Source organism: Sorex fumeus, unplaced genomic scaffold (assembly GCF_029834395.1).
Source record: "Sorex fumeus unplaced genomic scaffold, SorFum_2.1 ptg000064l, whole genome shotgun sequence".
Taxonomy (NCBI): Eukaryota; Metazoa; Chordata; class Mammalia; order Eulipotyphla; family Soricidae; genus Sorex; species Sorex fumeus.
Genome location: NW_026606121.1, coordinates 1947659 through 1970175, shown reverse-complemented (window position 1 = coordinate 1970175; position 22517 = coordinate 1947659). Strand labels below are relative to the sequence as shown.

General features: G+C 56.1%; 1 protein-coding gene across 1 annotated transcript in view; it reads left to right on the top strand.

The window, feature by feature from the left end:
• TRRAP (transformation/transcription domain associated protein) overlaps positions 1 to 22517 on the top strand; it is an 87308-nt gene that overhangs the window by 36660 nt on the left and 28131 nt on the right. Inside the window, exons 23-45 of the mRNA XM_056128491.1 lie at positions 1558 to 1757; positions 2168 to 2385; positions 2492 to 2689; positions 3151 to 3411; positions 3591 to 3752; positions 4832 to 4928; positions 7315 to 7436; positions 8041 to 8211; positions 9895 to 9963; positions 12379 to 12432; positions 12554 to 12574; positions 13985 to 14104; positions 14238 to 14357; positions 14715 to 14873; positions 14952 to 15133; positions 15320 to 15518; positions 16088 to 16216; positions 16413 to 16679; positions 18133 to 18339; positions 19152 to 19310; positions 19401 to 19535; positions 20003 to 20113; positions 20750 to 20896. Coding sequence (XP_055984466.1) covers positions 1558 to 1757; positions 2168 to 2385; positions 2492 to 2689; positions 3151 to 3411; positions 3591 to 3752; positions 4832 to 4928; positions 7315 to 7436; positions 8041 to 8211; positions 9895 to 9963; positions 12379 to 12432; positions 12554 to 12574; positions 13985 to 14104; positions 14238 to 14357; positions 14715 to 14873; positions 14952 to 15133; positions 15320 to 15518; positions 16088 to 16216; positions 16413 to 16679; positions 18133 to 18339; positions 19152 to 19310; positions 19401 to 19535; positions 20003 to 20113; positions 20750 to 20896 — 3508 coding nt within the window. The remainder of the gene's footprint in view (positions 1 to 1557; positions 1758 to 2167; positions 2386 to 2491; positions 2690 to 3150; positions 3412 to 3590; positions 3753 to 4831; positions 4929 to 7314; positions 7437 to 8040; positions 8212 to 9894; positions 9964 to 12378; positions 12433 to 12553; positions 12575 to 13984; positions 14105 to 14237; positions 14358 to 14714; positions 14874 to 14951; positions 15134 to 15319; positions 15519 to 16087; positions 16217 to 16412; positions 16680 to 18132; positions 18340 to 19151; positions 19311 to 19400; positions 19536 to 20002; positions 20114 to 20749; positions 20897 to 22517) is intronic.

Here is a 22517-nt window from a genome sequence, read left to right as displayed (position 1 = left end):
CCTCTGTCTTCATGATTTGGGGTCTGCAGGGACCGGGTGGGACTCGTTTCCCTGGCAGATGTCAGTGACGCCCTGGCCCACCCAACTCCCTGGCTACGTTTATCTCTGAATTTGCCTTTTCTAGCATTTCATGTCAGTGACAACATGGCCTTTGAGCCACATCCATTGGGTGTGGCTGCTCAGATTTGTGAATGGCGTGGGCTGGTATGCCCTGCCCCTTTGGCCCCTCAAGCCTGTCTCTGGAAGGACGCCTCTGCCTTTCTGTGCAGTCACTGCCCCTGGGGGGGGGGCAGAGCGCATGACCCTGCCTCCTGCAGCCTGGCAGGGAAGGGGCTGACGGCAGCAGCCAGTGGGCTGCAGGCACCAAGTCAGCTCCAGGACAGCCTCAGGAGGGAAGGGCAGTGACACCGCCACTCCAGGGGCCAGGCTGTGTTTGCAGGAGGAAATTGGGAAGCAGCCTAGGATCTCCCACCCGTGGGCACAGCAGGAGACAGTGACCAGAGCAGGAGGTGGGGGATGATGCAGCAGGAATCGAGTACAGCACGTGACTTCTCAGGCTGCAGTTTTCTTGGCTGAAGTCGGAGTTGCCTTTCTTATGGGGGAGCCGGGAGCACTGGGGAGCACCGGGAAGCATTAGCCACGATGCTAACGGACTCGGTTAGTCTGGGCATCTGAACAGTGGCTGCGAGGGAGCAGTGCTGTGGACGGGGTGTCCGTCTGTAGATGTGTCTGCACCTGGCAGGTCAGGGCCTCCGTACCTGGTGCCTGAGGTGCAGAAAACCCTGGTGGGTTTTGGGTCATTGAGGTTTCTCTTCTCTGCAGCTTGCTCCAGAGCAACCATTCCTTGTCCTGGTGTCTGTCACTCAGTCCCCTGCCCCCAACCCGCGTCTCAGTTGATCCTCTGGGAGGCGATGCCTTGCTGGATCTTTTGGTTCCCCCGGTTCCGTAGCTGGAACTGACTCCTCAGCGTAGAACAGGGTTGTGGAGCTAGCTGCCTTTTAAGCTTTTCTTTATTCCTCTTTTGTAATCGAGTTATTTCTTTGGCTTTCGGAGACTTCACTTGGATTATGTGATTACAGAAGATCAGGACGTCAACTTGACTAAAACAACTTTCATTCTAGTATCAACTTCATTAAGACAAAATCATTTTGAGGACTGGAATGATAGTACAGCATGGAGGGCGTTTGCCTTGCATGCAGCCAACCCAGGTTCAATCTCCAGCATCCCATATGGTTCCCCGAGCACTGCCAGGAGAGATTTCCGAGTGCAGAGCCAGGAGAAACCCCTGAGCATCGCTGGGTATGACCCAGAAAGTTAAAAAAAAAAAATTATTTTGAAAGTGCTGATGTGCTGCCCTCCCTTGTGGCCCCGGCTCGTGCCTGGTGCCCTCGGCAGGCGGGTTTCCCAGCCCTGGGCATCTCTCCAGGGCCCTTTGCAACTCAAGGCCAGAGGCTGCTGAAATGGAAGCAGAGACTCTCACAGCCCTGTCTGCAGGGGGAGGGGCAGGTTCGAGAGTGCAGGAAGTGTCCGCTCGAGCGATTTGACTTTGTCTTGCAGTTTCACGGAAAAGACCATCCCGAATGTCATCATCTCCCACCGCTACAAAGCGCAGGACACTCCCGCCCGGAAGACGTTCGAGCAGGCGCTGACTGGGGCCTTCATGTCTGCGGTCATCAAGGACCTCCGGCCCAGTGCGCTGCCCTTCGTGGCCAGCCTGATCCGTCACTACACCATGGTGGCAGTGGCCCAGCAGTGTGGTGAGTGGGGCCCGAGGCCGACTGGGCAGCTCCTCTCATTTTCGTCTCATTCCTTCCTTTCTGTTGATGCAAATGAGCGATACTCTGTTGTACTCACTGAGGGGGAGTCCGGGTACTATTTCATAGTAAGTTGTAAGTTACTGCTGTTTGTTGAACAGTATATGATATTAAACGGTATCATATTAAATAAGATACATTAAGTATACGCTTTGTCATGCACTTGGCTCTCTTTTTTTTTCCCCCATGACAAGTAGCGGCTGGATATTTGCAACCTCTGGCGTAGTCTGGGGTCGCTACACCATTGATATTCTCCAGGGGCCTGCATTTGGGGCCGCTCCCCCCATGCTCTGCAGCCAGTGCTCAGGGTGTGTGTGCTTCCCCTCATGCCTTCTGCCCTGCTCCGCCCACAGGTCCTTTCCTGCTGCCGTGCTACCAGGTGGGCGGCCAGCCCAGCACCGCCATGTTCCACAGTGAGGAGAACGGGTCCAAGGGGATGGACCCCCTGGTCCTCATCGACGCTATCGCCATCTGCATGGCCTACGAGGAGAAGGAGCTGTGCAAGATCGGGGAGGTGGCCCTGGCCGTGATATTCGATGTCGCGAGCATCATCCTGGGCTCTAAGGAGAGGGTAAGGAGGCCTGGGGGGATGGCCACCGCGTGATCATTCTTGATCTTTCCCCGGTCCCGTTGTACTAGAACATTCCCTGGTCACACCGTTGGGTGTCTCCCCCCAGGCGTGCCAGCTGCCCCTCTTCTCCTACATCGTGGAGCGCCTGTGCGCCTGCTGCTACGAGCAGGCCTGGTACGCTAAGCTGGGCGGCGTGGTGTCCATCAAGTTCCTCATGGAGCGGCTGCCGCTCACCTGGGTGCTGCAGAACCAGCAGACGTTCCTCAAGGCGCTGCTCTTCGTCATGATGGACCTGACAGGGGAGGTGGGTAGACGCGGCCAGCCCGCCCGCTTGCCTGGGATGAGGTCAGTGGGAGACGTTGCAGGTCGGCTCTGCCCACCGGACGCTCCCTAGGGCCTCCACCTCGTCCCCGGTCCCCCATCCCCGAGCCAGGATTCTGTTCTGTGTCTGCAGAGGGCGGGAATCATGTGCTGTGGGAGTTTCTGTGTGACTCAGCTGCAGCTTAGCTGGACGCTGGGGGCAGGGGGCGGGGCCAGGCCAGTCAGTCTGGGGCTTGAGGGTCCTGTCTCACTCCCCCAGTTGGTTTCCCGTATGGCTAACAGGAATCCCCAGTAAGAAGGTACTCAGGGAGCAGGGATGTAGAGGCGGCCTGCTGGGCTGTGTTCCCCGGGGACCGTGGGGGGGGGGTGGCTGTCCCCTCGGACAGTGTGTGTATGGGGGGGGGCCCTTCCTGCCCACACCCTGAGGAGTCCCTGGCCCTGCAGGTGTCCAATGGGGCCGTGGCCATGGCCAAGACCACGCTGGAGCAGCTCCTGATGCGCTGTGCGACCCCCCTGAAGGACGAGGAGCGGGCCGAGGACATCGTGGCGGCCCAGGAGAAGTCCTTCCACCATGTGACGCACGACCTGGTGCGGGAGGTCACGTCCCCCAACTCCACGGTGAGGAAGCAGGCCATGCACTCGCTGCAGGTGCTGGCCCAGGTCACCGGCAAGAGTGTGACGGTCATCATGGAGCCCCACAAGGAGGTGAGCGGGGGGTGCGTGGGCTCAGGCTCGGCACTCCAAGGGGCTTGTCACTGTGGCTGGCTGGAGGGGCGGGGCTCCCTGCTCCGGCCACTGTCCTGGCCGCCTTCTGGACTCTGACGATGAAAGGGCTTTGCTCCCCGAGGGCTGCTGGTCAGTGGTGTTCCCTCCTGGCCTCCCAGGTGCTCCAGGACATGGTCCCTCCTAAGAAGCACCTGCTGCGGCACCAGCCGGCCAACGCGCAGATCGGCCTCATGGAGGGCAACACCTTTTGCACCACGCTGCAGCCGCGCCTCTTCACCATGGACCTCAACGTGGTGGAGCACAAGGTGTTCTACACAGAGGTAGGCGCACAGGCTGCTGCCCACTCAGTGCAGGAAAGGACGCGGCTCCCGGCACGGGATGTTGCCTCTGGGATGGGTAGGGTGGGCAGAGACCCCAGAGGCACGGCCCTAAGTCCAGCCCCAGGCACTGACGACTCTTCAGGGCCTGCTCAGCCTCTCAGCCTGTCCCTTCTGTTCCCGCCACCCGGTGTCCCCTGGCATCAGACTGAGACTGGCACCGGGCGCATAAGGCTGTTGGTAGTAACACTTGAGCCACCCACAGGTGTCTCTGAGGGCTTCTGGGAAGCCTGGCGAGCAGTTTCCTGCATTTTGAAGCTGCAGAGAACTGAATGTTAGAGTTGGATTCTCCCCTGAAGCCACAGGCCAGGAGGCTGGAACCCTAACCTTGGTCCCTTGCTGTACCTTCCCAGACAGTGGTCCTGCACTGGCCTGCTTGTGGCTCGCCTGGTTCTGCTTTTCCTCAGGCGGCGTGAGTGGGTCCTCAGTGCCACGTGGCTTCCCTGTCAGCGCCCCGGGTGGGCTGGTGTCCACACGATGACGGACAGAAATCAAACAGATCACGAGCATCACTCTCAGAGTACTAAGGATTGGGTCTGGCAGACAGTCTCAGTTTGAGACTTTTATGAGATCTAAATCGTACTTCTAGAGGCAGTGTTCAGCCGGAGGCAGAAATTATAAGGAAGCAAATTCTTCCTGGTCCACCCTGAATCTGAATTTCCAATTATGGAAAACTTTCTTCTTGGTTTTATTTTGGGGCTGCACCCGTGGTGGTGCTCAGGCTGCTCCTATCTCAGTGCTCAGTCTGGGGATTGCTCCTGGGGGTGCTTCAGGGACCTTGTGGTGCGGACTCTGCTGTACCATCCGTGCTCCAGCCTGCTGGGGGCTCTCCCTGGCTGAAGGATTAAATTGAGTGTATCTTCCAACAAGAAAGGTAGTCCCACGGCAATGCTGCAGTTCTGTAGTATTTAAGTTAAGTTTGTGGTTGGTGTGGCAGCGTCATCAGTGTCAAGCTGGTGTCCTCTTTCCTACCGAGTCATTGCACCTGGTCGGAGCAATCTGGATGTGGTTCTCTCCCTTAGCTGCTGAACCTGTGCGAGGCCGAGGACTCGGCGCTCACCAAGCTGCCGTGCTACAAGAGCCTGCCGTCGCTCGTGCCCCTACGCATCGCTGCCCTGAGTGAGTCCTGTGGGGATGCCTAGTGGGCCCCGACGCCGCCAGGCTTGCCATCTTCATGTCTCTCTTTCTGGCCTCTCGGGATGGTGGTGGAGGGCTGGGGGTGGGGAGGAGGGGGATGGACCAAAGCATTCTTGTTGAGGGCTTCAGGGAAGGATTGGGGCCCAGAGTCCTTCTTGGGTAGAGAAGGCTGTTCTGTGGCCCCTGCTCGGGCGGGAGCCGTGAGTGGAGTGTGCATGTTTCAGCGTACTCACAAATGTCTTAAGCCTCCATGCACCCCAGCTCTCGGGCCTCCCTGGCCCACTCCCCTTCCGGAAACAAGCTGTCTGCAGGTGCCCGGCCCACGGTCCCCTACCGCGTGCTGGGAGGCACTGCGGTCAGTCTGCAGACTGTTCTTACTGCTCGTTTGAGAGAAGTATTATATATCTTGTTGTTAAACCTTATTATTGTTGAAGAGAGCTGTCAACGTAGGATGTTTTTTATCTGACCCAAGTGTCCTGAGAGGTACTAGTCTTTGTAGATACAGAGATTCAGAAGCGCTTGGGGGTTGGGTTTTGAATTGTCCCCGAGGTGCTCAGGGCCTACTCCTTAGCCCAGAGCGTGGGGCATTGCTCTCAGGTGCGGTGTTGGGGGGTCAAACCTGGGACTCTGGCACACGAAGCATGTGCTCTAGTCCTTTGGGCTGTCTCCCTGGGGTATTTGAGAAGTCTCTTGCACATTTTCATTAGGACCGTTCGGTGTTACTGTTTAGCATCCTGCTGAGTAGAAAATACACTAGGTCTTGCCTTCACTTAGAAAAAGTTAGGCCCTATTTTTTTCTTTTTAATTTTAATTTTCATTTTCGTTTCATCATCCTGTTATTCGTCGATTGCCTCGAGCAGGCCCCAGTAACGTCTCTTTCATCCTAGCCCTGAGATTATATTCAAGGCTCTTTAGGAGAATGAGACCCATCATTGTTACTGGTATTTGGCATATTTGGTAGGCCATGGGGAGTTTGCCAGACTCTGCCCTGTGGGCAGGCTACATTCAATAGCCTGCAAGTTTGTCCAAAGTAGGAATGAGACAATAAGATGTCATAAAAAAAAGTTTTGATAAGATGTCGCGCGGCCGCGAATGCGGTCGCACGGTTCCGGGATCTGGATTTTATAGTCTCTGAGTCTTGGCCGCTGATGGGATTACACGGCGCCAGGGGGCCAGGTGGTGGGTGTGACCCCCGCCTACTGGAATTTGGAGGATCTGGGTGGAAGATGCTCGACTCCAATCCGAGTAGGCTTGGAGGTCTCGGCCCCGGAACCCGCGTGGCTTTGTCCCTCTGCCAGTACCTTCATGTGTGCGGAGAGTGGTCTCAGCATGGTGGTGGCTGGTCCTGGAGGTCTTCGGCTGCCGGAGCCCTGGTCGGGGCGGGGAGGAAAGCTCAACCCGCTTCCCTCCAAGGGGCCCCGGGAAGGAACACCCAGGCGCGGGGGCAGAAGACTGCACTGTTCTCGTCCGGGATCTGGATTTTATAGTCCCTGAGTCTTGGCCGCTGATGGGATTACACGGCGCCAGGGGGCCAGGTGGTGGGTGTGATAGTTTTTTTTTTTTTGTAGTTTCTTGCTTTGTTGATTCTCACACACTTAATAATTTAACATAGTATTACCTTGGTGCTGAGGGGCGCTGAGAGACGGGCTCGAAACCCAAGTCTGAGGATGGCCCAGGGCTTTAACATGGCACGCCGCCCTGTGGCAGAGCTGGCAGCTTCCCGCGTCTCTTTCTCTGAAGAGATTCTCACACATTCCATCAGTGAAGGCAGGCATTATTCCTGCTAGAGTGCTCTCTTAATTGTCACCCGCATCTATGAGGGGCCTTTTTCCTAAGAGGATCGGCCTTTCCAGAGCCTTTACTCCCTCATCTCTTGGTGTTTGTCACCAGCCGTGTCCTCTCGCCTGGCCTGACGAGCCCAGAGGTCGGTATGTTCTCACCTGGGCTGATGGGCCCAGAGGTCGGCATGCTCTCGCCTCAGGCCTCAGGGGCTTCCCTGTCTCTCCTCGTGCAGCCTTTCCTGTCAGAGAGTGTGAGGCTTATCCTGGCCATTAAGTCGGTGGTTGACTTCACTTGGATAATATTGCAGATGTATGAGGATAAAGGCTTAGTGATTCACTTTTTGTCCAAAAGTTGAGTCTAGTTAAAAAAAATTTTTTTTTTAATTGAATCACAGTAAGATACACAGTCACAAAGTTGTTCATGATTGGGTTTCAGTCACTAGGTGTTCCAACACCTGTCCCTTCACCAGCGCACATTCCCCACCACCAGCGTCCCCGGTTCCCGTGGGCTGGTCTTTAGATATGGAAGTTGCTGACATATTTTTCAGGTTAGTGATGCTGAAATCTTCCTGGCTTCTCTCCTGCAGATGCACTTGCTGCCTGTAATTACCTGCCTCAGTCCCGAGAGAAGATCATCGCCGCCCTCTTCAAGGCCCTGAACTCCACCAACAGTGAGCTCCAGGAGGCTGGAGAGGCCTGCATGAGGAAGGTGGGTTGCCTGTCGCCTCTGCACGAGGCCTTGGGCGGCCCAGGTTGGGTCCCTGGCACTCCATGGTCCCCTAATACCTCATAAGTAGCTCCTGAGCACCCATCAACTAGGCGTTGGCTGGCTGTGACGCCTCAGTCCAGAATCTCAAACCTTTTAAAATAGCACGAAGGGGCCGGAGAGATAGCACAGTGGGGAGGGCGTGTGCCTTGCATGTCGCCCGATGCGGGTTTGATTCCCAGTATCCCATATGGTCCCCCGAGTACTTCCAGGAGTAATTCTTGAGTGCAGAGCCAGGAGTAACCCCTGAGCATCACCGGGTGTGACCCAAAAAGCAAAAGATAAAAACTAAGCATAAGGGAGGCCACAGCCTGGACTCAGGGTAGAAGTCAGGCCTGTGCTCAGTCAGCACCTCAGAACGGAGGAAGGGTGGATGTAGTGACTCATTTTATTAGAAACTTCTAGATTATGTTATTCAGCTTTTCCACAAACCACACACACGCGCGCGCGCGAAAGAATTTGCTGGTGAAGTCAAATATAAGTTGCTGTGTATTATAAAGTATGTTCTCTTGCCTGTTTTTCTTTCCTGCCTCCTCTTTTCCGACAGTTTCTAGAAGGCGCCACCATCGAGGTGGACCAGATCCACACGCACATGCGGCCCCTGCTAATGATGCTGGGCGACTACCGCAGCCTGACCCTCAACGTGGTCAACCGCCTGACCTCCGTCACCAGGCTCTTCCCCAACTCCTTCAATGACAAGTTCTGTGATCAGATGATGGTAAGACGTGCTCCACGAGAAAGCCCCAGATTGACGAGACCTCCCATGAGTGTCAGAGGGGTGCTGTGAAGCACTCAATCCCTTCTGGAGACAGTACTGAGTTTCCTGTATGCCCTTACAGAGATGCAGTGCATTTGTAGTTAGCAGGGATGTGTACCCATTTCCAGTTTACAACTCCTCCCGCCCCGCAGGGTCCCTGTGAGTTCAGGAAGGGCTGCTGCATTGCAGAGCTGGGGGACATCAGTCTGTGACCCTCATTTGCCCACTGTTGGCTATTCCCAGTCTTCTGTTATTATGGTTAGTCATGCAGTGGGAAGTGGTAGGGACATTAAAAGATTACTGGTTCTTAGAATTCCCAAGGACATACTCCACAAGTAAAATGTCCATTTGGCAGTGATTCCGTTAGGCATACGGCACACTGCTCCCGTTCGTGTTCTCTGCAGCAAGTATCTTGCTTGTTGTCTCTGCTTCTTTGCTGATTCCCATTCAGGAGAAGCCTGTGTTCTCTCTCTCTCTCTCTCTTTCTCTCTCTCTCTCCCCCCCCTCTCTTTCTCTCTTTGCTTTTTGGGTTGCACCTGGCAATGCACAGGGGTTACTCCTGGCTCTGCACTCAGGAATTACTCCTGGCAGTGCTCGGGAGACTTTATGAGATGCTGGGGGTTGAACCCGGGTTGACCGTGTGCAAGGCAAACACCCTCCCCGCTGTGCTCCGCTGTGCTATTGCTCTAGCCTCAGTGTTCTCTTACGTGAAGCAGGGACTGCCTGGCTTCACTTAAAGGGTGTTTGGGCAACACTTTTCCCTGATGGGACAGGAAAGAACAAGCACGAGGCTTTGGCTGTGGGTCGTGTTTGGGTGTTTGGTCTGTCTCTGTGCACGGGAGCAGGAGCTCCAGGGACTACAGTTACAGACCCTAAGAAAACGGGAAAGACTCAGTTTACCTGAGTGGAACGGAGACCTGCTGCCATCAGCATTAGCCAGGAGAGTTGCAAGGGCTCCCCTGATTATATAGCGTAACTGGGAAATGGTTACGTGGAAGTGGATTTTCCGAATGGGCATCTTCCAAGCAGTCTCTGTACGCTTTGAGCCTCCGAGCATGGCGTTCCCGGTACAGGGCTCCCCTCCTGATTAGGACATTTGCTTCTGCCATGCTGCAGCTCTGCATCCGTGACAGATCTGAGTTGGGTTCGTAAACATCCTGAGGTTTCATTGTTATTGTTATTTGCCTCTTGTGGAGGGCCAGAGTGCACTCATGTGTCTGCAGTCTGTCCCGGGCTCCGTCCCCAGCACTGCTTGCTTCCTGGCGCCCCTTCAGGAGTAGCCCCTGAGCACTGCTGGGAGTGGCGCCCAAACCAGAAAACCAAAAACTAAATTAATCTGTGGATTCCCTGGGGTGCGGGGGTGCTTGAGAGCAGGCCTGGACGGTGAGGCTGGAGCACTGCGGTGAGGCTGGAGCACTGCGTGCCGGCGCTTCCCCCCAGGCACTCACTCTCTCCCAGCTCTTCAAGTGGCCTTCGAGCCAGTGTCCTGTCCTGCAGTGGTTGCGGTTGGGCTCTTGCAGCACTGGCGGGCAGTGCCCTTTGGCCCCGGGACAGGAGGGGCTGGGGCTGGGGCGGGCGCGGAAGGGGCCACACCGGTGTGTAGGGCGGAACGGCCCGTGGCTCAGGACGTGTTTCTTTCCACAGCAACATCTCCGCAAGTGGATGGAAGTGGTGGTCCTCACGCACAAAGGGGGCCAGCGGAGCGACGGGAACGTGAGTGCCTCTTTGTTTTGGGGGGGGGTGGACGAGCCTGCGGGTGCTGGAATCTTGTAGCCCATGCCGCCTCGGTCTAGTGCAGGGCACCACCCCAGGAACTGGCCGCCCTGCTCGCTCCCTCTGGCTGTGTTCTGGGGTGCAGAGCTGCCGGGCTTCCTCTGTGGCCTCCCCTTCACTCACTTGGTTTTTCTGTTGATGGGATGTGTCAAATGTTAGTATTTTTTTCCCCCTAGTCCCTCTAAAGTCCATACAGTGTGTTCCGGATTGTTCTTAGCAGCTGGTGCTTGCGTGGCGGTCCCTTCCACCACTGTCCGCTCCTTCCTGCCACAGAACCTCACCGAGCTACCTGGCGTCCTGTAATACTGACCTATAGATTGTCAAGGCCTCAGTTCTCTTAGTTTCGTGACTGGCCAAGAGACAAGTGATCGAGACAAGTGATCGTTACCTCGAAACACATTCACCACTTTGAAGGAGAACAACTTTAGTTGAAGTATCTTACGTATCTGATGTTGGCATAAAAGCCTGTTTCTCACAAATGAAGGGTCCTTGGGCCTGTAATGATGGTCCATCTGGTAGGGCACTGGCTGTGCACACGGGTGACTCGGGTTCATCCCCCGAGCCTGCCAGGAACCAACCCTGAGCACTGCCGGTGGTGGCCTCAAACCAAAAAAAAAAAGGGAAAAAAAAGGAAACAAAAAGAAAGGTCTTTACTGTTTTGTACCTGAATCATTTGTATATGTTATCTTTTTCTAAAGTATTTGTGAGTTGAGTGTCTGTCCGTGGGATTCTTCCCTAAAATTCCGCTTCCTGCTGTGGCGTAGGCAGGGAACTCCTGCAGCTCTTCCGAGCCTGGTGAACGTGGCTACTCGTCCTCCTGTGTTTGTCAGATGCTGTGTTTCATCCCAACTTGGGTTTATTTATTTTCGGCTTTATTATGCTTTGTTTTTGCCATTCTGTGTCCAGGTGTTTTGTTTTCCTGTAAGTCTTGTTTTCCGTTGCTTCTTAAGCAGCCCACTAAGCAAAACTGGTCTGGGATTCTGAAAATGTTTCGGGGTGTTAAACCGAACATCCTTGGCCTCTTTAAAGGTTTGTTACTTTCATATGCAGGGAAAACGAAGTGGAAAGTGAGGAGCGGGGGGGGAGGGGGGGTGCAGGCGTGGGAGGCAGAGTCCACTTTAGAGTCCTCTGCTCTTGAGAGTGGACACGTCCATCTCATACCCGCCCAGTGTCTGCTCAGAAGCCTGGCAGGTGGATGGAGACATGTGCGCCAGGGAGCCCACTTCCTTGAGGTGAGGGGCTGATGGGGCGGCGAAGGCCCCGTTGGGTGTTGGAGAGTCCTCGCGGTCACACAGCGTGGACTCCCTGGCTGACCAGAGCTGCAGAGGGAACGTAGCGTTCAGGCCCCACAGTCCTGGACTGCGGTTTGACGGCCCAGCCAGGGGCCAGGCTGCCTCTCTGCTCTCAAGCTCTGATGGTTCTTACACAAGTCTTAAGAGGATCGGTGGCAGAAAGTAGTTTGTCTCAGCTGATAGAATCCCCAAATAATGAAGAAATTCTAACTGAAGATGTGTTAAGTCATCTATTAGAAACAATGGCAATCGGGGCTGAAGAGACAGTGACTCAGCAGTGGGGGGCCATGGGGGGGGGGTTGTCTGCCTTCATGCGGCCGACCCGGGTTCTAGCGCTGGCATCCCAGATGGTCCCCCGAGCGAGCATTGCCAGGAGTGATTCCTGAGTGCAGAGCCAGGAGTAGGCCCTGAGCATCGCCCAGTGTATCCCCAAACCAAAACAAAACCCAGCAAATAGCAGTAATGCCCTCAGTATTAGGGACCCAGCGATCCGGATATCACACCTGCCTGTGCTGCAGGGCTGTTGCTCTTCAGAGGAACTGCTGGCCCCCGTCTATGGGATGTCCGTGCACATGTCTATCCACGAGCACACGTGCACACAGCTCCAGTCAGCAGATAGCTGTCTGTCCTGTGCCAGCCTCGGGTATGGGGGTCCAGACATGCCTCACTGGCGGCCAGAACCCCCACCTGGCCACTTCTGACTGGAGCTGCACAAAGAAGTTGCTTTGTCTCAGCACCACCACGAAATCTTGAGTCACTCCAAAGAAACCAAACTTGCACAAGTATTTGCCTACAGCGAGGTCTCACAGGTTCCCCCCTTGATAAGCATTCGGAAGTTCTGGTTCTTAAACCCTGATCCAGGGAGGTGAGACAGTCTGCCGGCCCCCAGGGGGACGGTGTTCTCCGCTGTGGCGCGTCTGTTAATCACGTGTGCGTGCTTTCTGATATTTGTGTCTTTCCTGTCTCGTGCAACCCCCCCAACCCCGACTGTGTCTGAGTATTCGGGACGTTCTCAATGTCAATAACGCACCTAGCAAACAGCCGCTTTTCCTCCCCTTCTCAGGAGAGCATGTCAGAGTGCGGGAGATGTTCCTTGTCTCCATTCTGTCAGTTTGAGGTGAGAAAAACCTATTAAAAGTCAGCTTATGACTTGCAATGTGAAGAACAGTTTCTGTTTTCTTTTCCCTTTTGACCTTTCCGTTGCCGTTTTTCATGCTGTGATTTTTGTTTTGGTTCAGCCTGCCGTGGAAGGGGTGGAGGTGAGAACCCAGTGGAGCGCAGGCGGGTGGTTGTTGTTCTGGTTCTGCTGTGACTTGTGGTTCTGTGGTGCACAGTGCGTTGTGCCTTGGATGCAGTGAGCCGTTCTGTCTGTGTGTGGCGACGTCGTGCTACCTCCTTGCCGTGACCTGTCCGGGCCCAACGCATGTCTTCCATTAGGATGTGTGACTGTTTTCTTCCCTTTTGATTTTTTTCCTACCTGTCCAATTGCACTATCTCAACATGACTTAAGATTCGATTGGATTTCGCTCTCAGTGTTCTTTCGACCTCAGCTAACAACCTCTTAGAGGAAATGCCACCGGGATTCTGTCCTAGCTGCCAGGAGTCGGGAGTCTCTGCCCACCTGCCTTCCCGCCTTGACTCGAGGCCTCCTCCCCCGCGGCCCTTCTTGTGCCGTGCCACTGCGGCTGGGGCCATGCTCTGAGCTTTCTCCTGTAAAATGGGGTGATAACCTTTCAGCCCATCTCCGTGGTCTTCTGCAGACCACAGAAAGTGATTTCATGACACTGCTTTGAAAACAAAGGCTGTGACGTGTAAGTACCATTCCCGGGAGGTTTTACTCTCCGGATAGAACATCCTGGCTTAAGATGTCGAAACTCTGGGCCAGCGCCTCAGAGGTGCGGAAGGGTAACTTCCTGATTCCTTACCCCTTGCACGTTTGCCTCTGGGCTCTAAGGAACTGTGAGAACTCAGGAATGCTGCTGGAGGTACCCTCGGGCCAGTGCTTATCTCCCCATTTTTCTGTGCTCAGAGTCATGCTCTTGCGCGCAGGCGGGTTGGAACGTCAAGGAGTCCTCCCCGAGTGCACCGAGAACCTTTGGCGTTGCCCACAGAGGCTGGAGGCTGAGGGACGTGGCTGAGGGCTGAGCTGTGTGAGCTCCTTGCAGGGTACAGCCCTGCCTGTTGCTCACGTTCCCATGTGAGTCAGCAGAGTGATTTGTCAGCTTTACTTTTAAGCCCAGCTGACAAATACTTAGCACCACGCATCAGTCACCGATGTCGCTATCCAATTCTTCGAGTAAGTACCGAGTAGTTCCCTAGGACTTACCTGTGCTAACCTTGGAGAGTGGAAGAAGTCTGCCCTTCCTGTGTAGCGCCTGGAAGACCCCCTGCTGCCCACAGACTGGGGGCTCCCGGGCGCTCAGGGCAACTTCCAACGCTGTCCGTGTGCGTGAACAAGCAGCCCCACAGGTGCACACCCACGGGCGCCTGCTCCCCTAGGGCTCACGTCTGTCCGGAGGGTGGTAAGTTGTGGCTTTGTACGTGTTCACTCTTGGCTTCTGTTGGCGGGCCTTGTGAATGGAGCTAGACCGTAGTGGCAGCCGTAGTCGTGTTGCTCTGTCTGGCAGAGTCTGTTGGTCTATCTTGTAATTTCGTGTTTTCTTCAATAGGAAATGAAAATCTGTTCGGCGATTATAAATCTTTTTCATCTGATCCCGGCGGCGCCTCAGACTCTGGTCAAGCCTCTGTTAGAGGTCGTGATGAAAACAGAACGGGCGATGTTGATTGAGGTAACTGTTTAACGTCAGCCTTTGGTCTGCCTCATCCTTGGTGTTGGGTGGCGTGATCAATGACTGTCAGATGCTGGACGCCTCACCCTGGCGGGGCCAGGGCGAGTCTGCAGCGCGTCGGCGTCTCTTCCAGGCAGGCAGCCCGTTCCGAGAGCCTCTGATCAAGTTCCTGACGCGGCATCCGTCCCAGACCGTGGAGCTGTTCATGATGGAAGCGACGCTGAACGACCCACAGTGGAGCCGGATGTTCATGGTAGGGGCCGTCTCGGTGTCCCTGCAGGCTGACATCCACCAGGGCCGCCCCCGAGGGCCTGGGTTGCTCTTACCTGGCCGATGTGAATCTTCGAAGGGTTGGCAAGCTTAAGGAATCTTTTCTCTGGAGTTGGTGGTAAAAGACTGTTTTCCGAGAATTAAGGAGATCTTGGTCATGAGAGACAGTGTCGGATGATAAACATTGAATATGTCACATATAGGAATACGTAGCATGTTGATTTCAGCACTGAAATGCTCTAAGACCATTAGGCTGTGTGCAGTGGCTTTGTTCGCCTCTGTCATCTGAACTACCTGTTGGGAATTTTGATTGGCTCAAGCACCTGTTCGTTTATTTCAGAGTTTCCTAAAGCACAAAGACTCGAGGCCACTGCGGGACGTGCTGGCTGCCAACCCCAACAGGTTCATCACGCTGCTGCTGCCGTGTGGCGCGCAGGCGGCTGTGCGGCCCGGCTCCCCCAGCACCATGCGGCTGGACCTCCAGTTCCAGGCCATCAAGGTAGCGGGGCCTCCGCCTGAGCCTGGGTCCCCCCTGCAGGCAGGGCGCAGAGCCCCCTGAGTCTCTCTCCTTCCGCAGATCATCAGCATCATCGTTAAGAACGACGACTCCTGGCTTGCCAACCAGCATTCTCTGGTGAGCCAGTTGAGACGCGTGTGGGTAAGCGAGACCTTCCAGGAAAGGCACCGGAAGGAGAACATGGCGGCCACAAACTGGAAGGAGCCCAAGCTGCTGGCCTACTGTCTGCTGAGTTACTGCAAGTGAGTCCGTCTTTCCTGCTTCCCGTCACATGGTTCCTTCTTTTGGTGGTTCACTGGGTGTGATGACTCGGGCCTGGTTGTAGAGAGTAGACTGTAACTTTAAGCTTTGAAGGGCAAGTTCCTTTAAAGAGCATGTACACAGGACGCTTGCCAGGATATAACCGATTTCTCGTTCCAATCCTTCAGGAGAAATTACGGAGACATAGAATTACTGTTCCAGCTGCTCCGTGCCTTTACTGGCCGTTTTCTGTGCAACATGACATTCCTGAAGGAGTACATGGAGGAGGAGATTCCCAAGAACTACAGCATTGCCCAGAAGCGTGCTTTGTTTTTTCGCTTTGTCGAATTCCTTGACCCCAACTTTGGTGATGAACTCAAGGCTAAGGTGAGTCCCATTGTCATTCTGTTGAAGCCCTGGGCGTTGGGGCTTATTTTTCTAGGGAACCGAGGGTACTGCGTCTGTTCTGCTGTGTCTGTGGACACATTTGGGTGATGAGTGAAATGCTATTACTGAGGAAGAAACGAGGCAGACGCACCCTGAGCCAGTGTGGGAAGTAGTTTCTTCCCAGGTCTTCGTAGAGTAAACCAAGCTTTGTCTCTTCCTTTCATTGCGCGTGCTTTAATTAAATACCGAAAACTAAAGCCAGACAACCCTGGGGGTGGGGGGGAGGAGTGTTTTGGACCACACTTGGCAGTGCTCGGCCGCTCTTGACTCTGTGCTCAGGGCATATTGCTGGCAATGTTGGGACCGTGTGCCTGGGATCAGACCAGCGTTGACAGTTTCCTTAATCCCGGCGCTACCCTCTGGCCCCTTTGCAGTTACTAATGTCTTTCCCAGTTGTCACTTTAATGAAAAGTCGTCTGTTACATTCCGGGTTGAGTTCTAGCTTGATGGCCCGACCATAGGAGTCTGACTTTGTTTTCCCCCTCTCTTGTTATTTGTTATTTTTGTAGGTTCTGCAGCACATCTTGAACCCTGCTTTTTTGTACAGTTTTGAGAAGGGGGAAGGAGAGCAGCTCTTGGGGCCCCCCAACCCGGAGGGGGATAACCCCGAAAGCATCACCAGCGTGTTCATAACCAAGGTGGGGCCAGCTGGGGCCACCTGTAGGGCACCGTCCATGGGGGGGGGGGGGGCGGGTGTTGGGTAGGTGGGGTGCTCAGAGCGGCCAGTAAGCCCCACCCACTGTGGGGAGGTGTGGGGGGCGCTCAGAGCTCAGTAAGCCCTGCCCGCCGTGTGGGGGCTCAGAGCGGCCAGTAAGCCCTGCCCGCCCACTGCAGGTGCTGGACCCCGAGAAGCAAGCGGACATGCTGGACTCGCTGCGCATCTACCTGCTGCAGTACGCCACGCTGCTGGTGGAGCACGCGCCCCACCACATCCACGACAACAACAAGAACCGCAACAGCAAGCTGCGCCGCCTCATGACCTTTGCATGGCCCTGCCTGCTCTCCAAGGCCTGCGTGGACCCTGCCTGCAAGTACAGCGGCCACCTGCTCCTGGCACACATCATCGCCAAGTTCGCCATCCACAAGAAAATCGTCCTGCAGGTACTGTGAGAGGCTTTCTCCTCCTGCCCAGCTGCGCTCACCTGGCGTGTGTGTGTGTGTGTGTGTGTGTGTGTGTGTGTGCGCGCGCGCGTGCACGTGTACACACAGGCTTCACCTGGCTTGCATGTGTGTGCGTGTGTGGGGTTCCCTTGACTTGCACGTGTGTGTATGCACAGGATTCACTGGGCTTGCATGTGTGTGTGTGTGTGTGTGTGTATGTGTGTGTGTGTGTGTGTGCATGGCTTCCCTTGGCTTGCACGTGTGTGCGTGCATGGGCTCCCGCAGGCCCAGGCCTCCTCCTCTGCAGCCCTCCAGGTGCCATGGGAAGGTCCCCGTCTGCCTCTCACGCAAGTGTCCTCCTTGCTCTCCTGTTTGTTCCCTTTTTTATTGGTGTTCAGGCCACCCCGGTGTGCTCAGGGCCAACTCCTGCTCTGCACCTAGGGGTCAATGCTGGCGGTGCTCGGGGACCCTATGGGGTGCTGGGGATCGAACCCCAGTGCCTCCCCACCATCCTGTTGCCTCGGCCCCCACATCTCTCCTCCAGCTCCGAGCCGTGCCACTCTTGTTCGTTGCAGTCTTGCTTTTGAGACAACACGGCTGCCTCCTTTGTCCACCTCATGCCCCCTGGCTCCTGGGTCCCACCTCACCTGAGAGCAAATAAGACAGTGGGTGTTTGGATCCTGGGCACCCCGGCCTTCTGTGGTGGCTGGTCCCTGCTGCTCTGGCTCCGCCGCGGTGGTTCCGGGGGCTGCTGATGGCGGCCTTGGGTGGGTTTTGTTCTTTCACTCCCAGGTCCTTTGGCCCTAGAGTTAGTTCCTCTCTGTCAGAACCAAATGTAAGCACACACCTGGGCGCTCAGTCTGTCTGCCCGTGAGCTTTTGGCAGGTGTTCTTTCGTCCTGTTCCACTTGGTCCCCCGTGTTCTCTGATAGTCTCCTGTGAATGTTGGGGGTGTCAGAGCACCCCCTCCCACAGGTCCACTGATGGTGTCTCTCGTGTGTTCTGCTCGCCGGCGCCCAGGGCAGGCACGCAGCCTGGTTTGCAGCTGTCCTGCTCTCGCTTGGCCGTGGTCCGGCCCCCATATGCGGCAGCACATGCTGTCTCTCAGAGCCCGACCTTCCCGCTTCTCCTGAACCCTGGCCTGAGGGCGGCCCCTTTGGCTCAGGCTGTGGTGGGGAGGGCGGGTGAGTGCGCACCGCCCAGTGCTCGTTCATCAGAGCATCGGGATGGGCCAGAGAGCAGCTTCGTGATCCCAGGGTGGGCTCAGAGGTGTCTTCCCAGGCTTCTGTGTAAAGCTCCTCCCTTGGGTGGGAGATAAATGCAGAGCGTGAGCACAGACTCAGTGCGGGCCCTGGGGTTGATCCGGGGCGTCCTGCCAAGTGCCCCAGGGTAGGGAGTAGGGGTCCGGGCCTCACACGACTGCTGGCTTCATGGGACTTCCCCTCCCCCTCCAGGTGTTCCACAGCCTCCTCAAGGCCCACGCCATGGAGGCGCGCGCCATCGTGAGGCAGGCCATGGCCATCCTGACCCCGGCAGTGCCGGCCAGGATGGAGGACGGGCACCAGATGCTGACCCACTGGACACGCAAGATCATCGTGGAGGAGGGCCACACAGTGCCGCAGCTGGTGCACATCCTGCATCTCATTGTGCAGCACTTCAAGGTGGGTGGGAAGCGGGGGTGGGGTAGAGGGTGGGGGAGGGGGCCATAGCCACGGGACCCATCCTGTACCTGGGGGCATCGTTGGTGCTTTGGTGCTCCTGGTCCCTCGCCTGTGTGTGTGTGTGTGTGTGTGTGTGTGTGTGTGTGTGTGTGTGTGGTGGTGGTGGGGGGGCTCTCTCACCAGGGGGTGGTTTGGGAAGATGATCCCCAGGCACACTGTTCCTGGAAGACGGCGTTTGCCGTGTCGGTCAGTGCTTGGTCAGCAGGCGTGGAGGGTGGTTCCTCAGGTGTGCCGCCCCCCCCCCCCCCCCCCCCCCCCCCGCCCCATTCACTCCGGATGTTGCGACTTGCCAAGGGAAGTTGTTGTTGACTTCCCTGGTCGCTCACCCACTCTCTGGGGTTGGTTGCCATGGAGGAGGTTTGCTGCAGGGGCTTCGTGGAGAGGAGAAGGGATGGAGCCAGAAACTTCCCTCTACTCTCTGGGATGGGGCCTCTGCTGCTGGCGTTGGCCCAAGCTCTGAGGGAGTAATTTCCACAGTTCGGCATGTGTGAGGCAGGCTCACTTACCCAGATTGCTCAGTGTTAGTACTTTTACTGGCAGCACTAGAGGCCAGCGCATACTGGTAGTGTGTTGGCGGGGGTCAGGGTGATGCCACCTCAGCACACAGCTAAGGGAGCAAGTGTTTCTCATTTACCAGTCATAGTGTGAATGCAAGGTTGGCAGGTGTGCTTGGGGGTGAGGGGATGTGGCACGTGGGGGTGTGTGTGTGCAGGGCCTGGCCCGAGTCCCGTGACGCCAGCCCCTGCCCCCAGGTGTACTACCCGGTCCGGCACCACTTGGTCCAGCACATGGTCAGCGCCATGCAGCGGCTGGGCTTCACGCCCAGCGTCACCATCGAGCAGCGGAGACTGGCTGTGGACCTGTCCGAAGTGGTCATCAAGTGGGAACTGCAGCGGATCAAGGACCAGCAGGTGTGGGGGGCCGCCCTGCCGTGTTGTCTCCGGTGGGGTCTGGACACTGCCCGGGACACGGGCGGTGAGGATCGGTGTGTGTTGTTGCAGCCGGACTCGGACGTGGACCCCAGCTCCAGCGGCGAGGGTGTGAGCTCTGTGTCCTCGTCCATCAAGAGGGGCCTGTCGGTGGACTCGGCGCAGGAAGTGAAGCGCTTCCGGACAGCCACGGGCGCCATCAGCGCGGTAAGACACCGGGGCAGGGGGCAGGGTGGAGGGGCGAGATCTGAGCGTCCTGCGGGGTGCATCCCTCACACATCCCCAGGAGGAGCTCGGGGGCACGCGCCCCGCCAGGGCGACCTCCGAGGGTCTCCCGGGATGCCGGGCTGGTTGGGCCCTGGGAGCTTTCACTCTGCGGTTCCCTGGGCTGCTCCTGTTTTGGCTGTTTGGTTCTTCAGCCTCTGGACTGTCCGCGTCCCCCTCCATCTGCCAGTGACCAGGACTTTCCTCAGCCCATGGGCCTGGCCCAAGGTCCCTGCCTGTGCCCTGGTTGTCCTGCCCACAGTCGCTCTCTTCTCTGCTGGGCTCACCTCGCCCAGACACGCGCCCCCTTTCCTCCAGCCTCCCTTGGCAGAGACTCGGGCTTTCTGCTGTCCCCAGTGCCCAGAGGGCCTGCGGGGTGGGACGTGTTGGGGACTCGCTGGCCTTCCCAGGTGTTCGGGCGGAGCCAGTCGCTGCCGGGAGCCGACTCGCTGCTTGCCAAGCCCATCGAGAAGCAGCACACGGACACGGTGGTCAACTTCCTCATCCGCGTGGCCTGCCAGGTGAGCGGGGCCGGCGTGCTCGTGTTTGACAGCTGCGTGTTTGTATGGTTTTGAACAAAACGATGGTGTGTTTCATCATCGATGGCTTCTTGGCACTGGTGGCCAGGGGTGGCTCCGTCACCCCGGCACATTCCCTTCGAGCTCTGCGTCTCCCGAGGGTGTAGCAGCCTGAGTGATTCCAGCCATGCACGTGCTTTGTGACTTGGGCTTATTGACCCCTGGAGTGTTTCTAGCTTTCTGTTTTCATATTCCCAGAAAGCAAATGATACTTTTTTTAATTTGGATATCTTACATTTGTTTTCATAGTCACCAAGAAAAATTGTGTCAGGGCTGGAGCAATAGCACAGCGGGTAGGGCGTTTGCCTTGCACGCGACCAACCCGGGTTTGATTCCCAGCATCCCATATGGTCCCCTGAGCATTTCCAGGTGTGATCCAAAAAGCCAAAAAAAAAAAAAAGAAAAAAAAAAAAGAAAAATTGTGTGTCTTTCGAAGTTGAAGAGTTCCACATACTGTGTCTAGTGTTGGCCCTTGGCTGCAGTGTGCGAGGCCTGTTCGTGGGGGGCTGCAGGGGAGGGTCCCGAGGGCGAGGGGCGGGGCCAAGTGGGCACAGGTGAGCAGAGTGTGTGTCCCTGCAGGTGAATGACAGCACGAGCACCGCGGGCTCTCCTGGGGAGCTGCTGTCCAGGCGCTGTGTGACGCTGCTGAAGACAGCCCTGAGGCCTGACATGTGGTGCAAGTCAGAACTGAAGCTGCAGTGGTTTGACAAGCTGCTCATGAGCGTGGTAGGTGTCCCCCGGATCGGCCTCGGCCTCATTGTCTTCCGCTTCATCTTTGGCTGCCAGTAGCAGGAAGGAAGTTTGGTTCTGAAATTCAGCTTTTAAGACTCGGGGGCACGTGCCCGGGCTCCAGCGCAGTCAGGCGTTCTGCAGACAGAGTGGTTCTCCGTACCTTGCAGGCTCCTTGGGAGCCTTCTGTCGTCAGGCAGCGGCGTGAGTGCCATGTGTTCTGGGTTTTGCTTTGGTGGATGGAAGTGCCGTCCTCCTTAAATTTTCCGGCATCTGTTAAATCATGTCTCTTGCCTGATCCCTCTCATTACTACGGCATAACTCAGTTCTGGGGCTGCCTGATGGCCTTAGGAGGCCCAGCGTCTGGCCTGTGAGGCCCTGTGAGCCCCCAGAAGGCGTTGCCGCGTGTCCGGGACGCCGGCCGGCCCCTCGGCCTGCACTCTGATACGGTGGGGAGCAGCCCTCCGAGCTGCAGCCGCATGGGTACATGACTTGCCAGTTGGCTGCGTGCCTCTTCGCTCCTCCCTGAGGATCTGCGATTCTCTCCTGCGGGACGTGGCTCCCGAGTGACGGCAGCAGCCCCGTCTCCAGACCACAGGCCCCTGGCTCTGACTTCCTGCCACTCCCAGGGTCCCGGGAAGGACCCCGCCCCACGTGTGTGTGTATAAACCGCAGAAAAGGAGCTTTACTGAGCAGGGTTGGTCTCTGCCACACGCTCTGTGCTCTGCTTTTTGTTTTTCCTACTGTGCTTTCTCTGCATCTGTGTCACTGCTGTCCCGGCACCCGGCACCGGCACCGTCTTAGCTTCCCGGTCATGTGGAAAGAATCATTCTAGAATAATTTTATTATAGACAAGGCTGATAAAGGATGGTCACTGCTGTGTGTGGCAAGGCAGGACCTGTGTCCCCTGCCCAGAGGCCTGTCTGGAGGCTGTGGTTCAGGACTTGGTTCTTCTCCTGCACAAGGCCCACAGATGCTGGCCTCTTCACAAATGTCAGCTAAAAACGGTTTTTGTTGTTTTTTCTTTTTTTTGGTGGGGGGGGGGCTGAACACCTGGCTATATTTATGACTTGCTCCTGACTCTAAGCTTAGGGATCCATTTTGCAAAATAAAAAATGTTTCCAACTAAAAGTAAAAAGAGGGGCTGGAGCAACCTTGGGGAGGGCGTTTGCCTTGTACACCACCGAACTGGATTTGATTCCCAACATCCCATATGGTCCCCCGAGCAATGCCAGGAATAATTCCTGAGTGCAGAGCCAGGAGTATCCCCTATACATCGCCGGGTATGACCCAAAAAGCAAAAAAAAAAAAAAAAAAAAAAGGTAAAAAGACTAGAGGAGGAGCGCAAAATTCACTGCAATGATTGCTTTGTTTAGACTAGAGTCTAGTAATTTTCAAAATGAATTAAAATGAAACAACCACTACTTTTTATTATTTTTTTCCATTAACTCTGCAGAGGTTTGAACCATAGCAAATTTATCTAAAGAAACATTTTGGAGGGGTCGGAAAGATAGTACAGCGGGTAGGGCACTCTCCTTGCATGCAGCCAGCCTGGTTTTGATCTTATCCCCGGCATCCCTGGGCACTGCCAGGCTGGTCCCTGAACAGAGCCCAGACC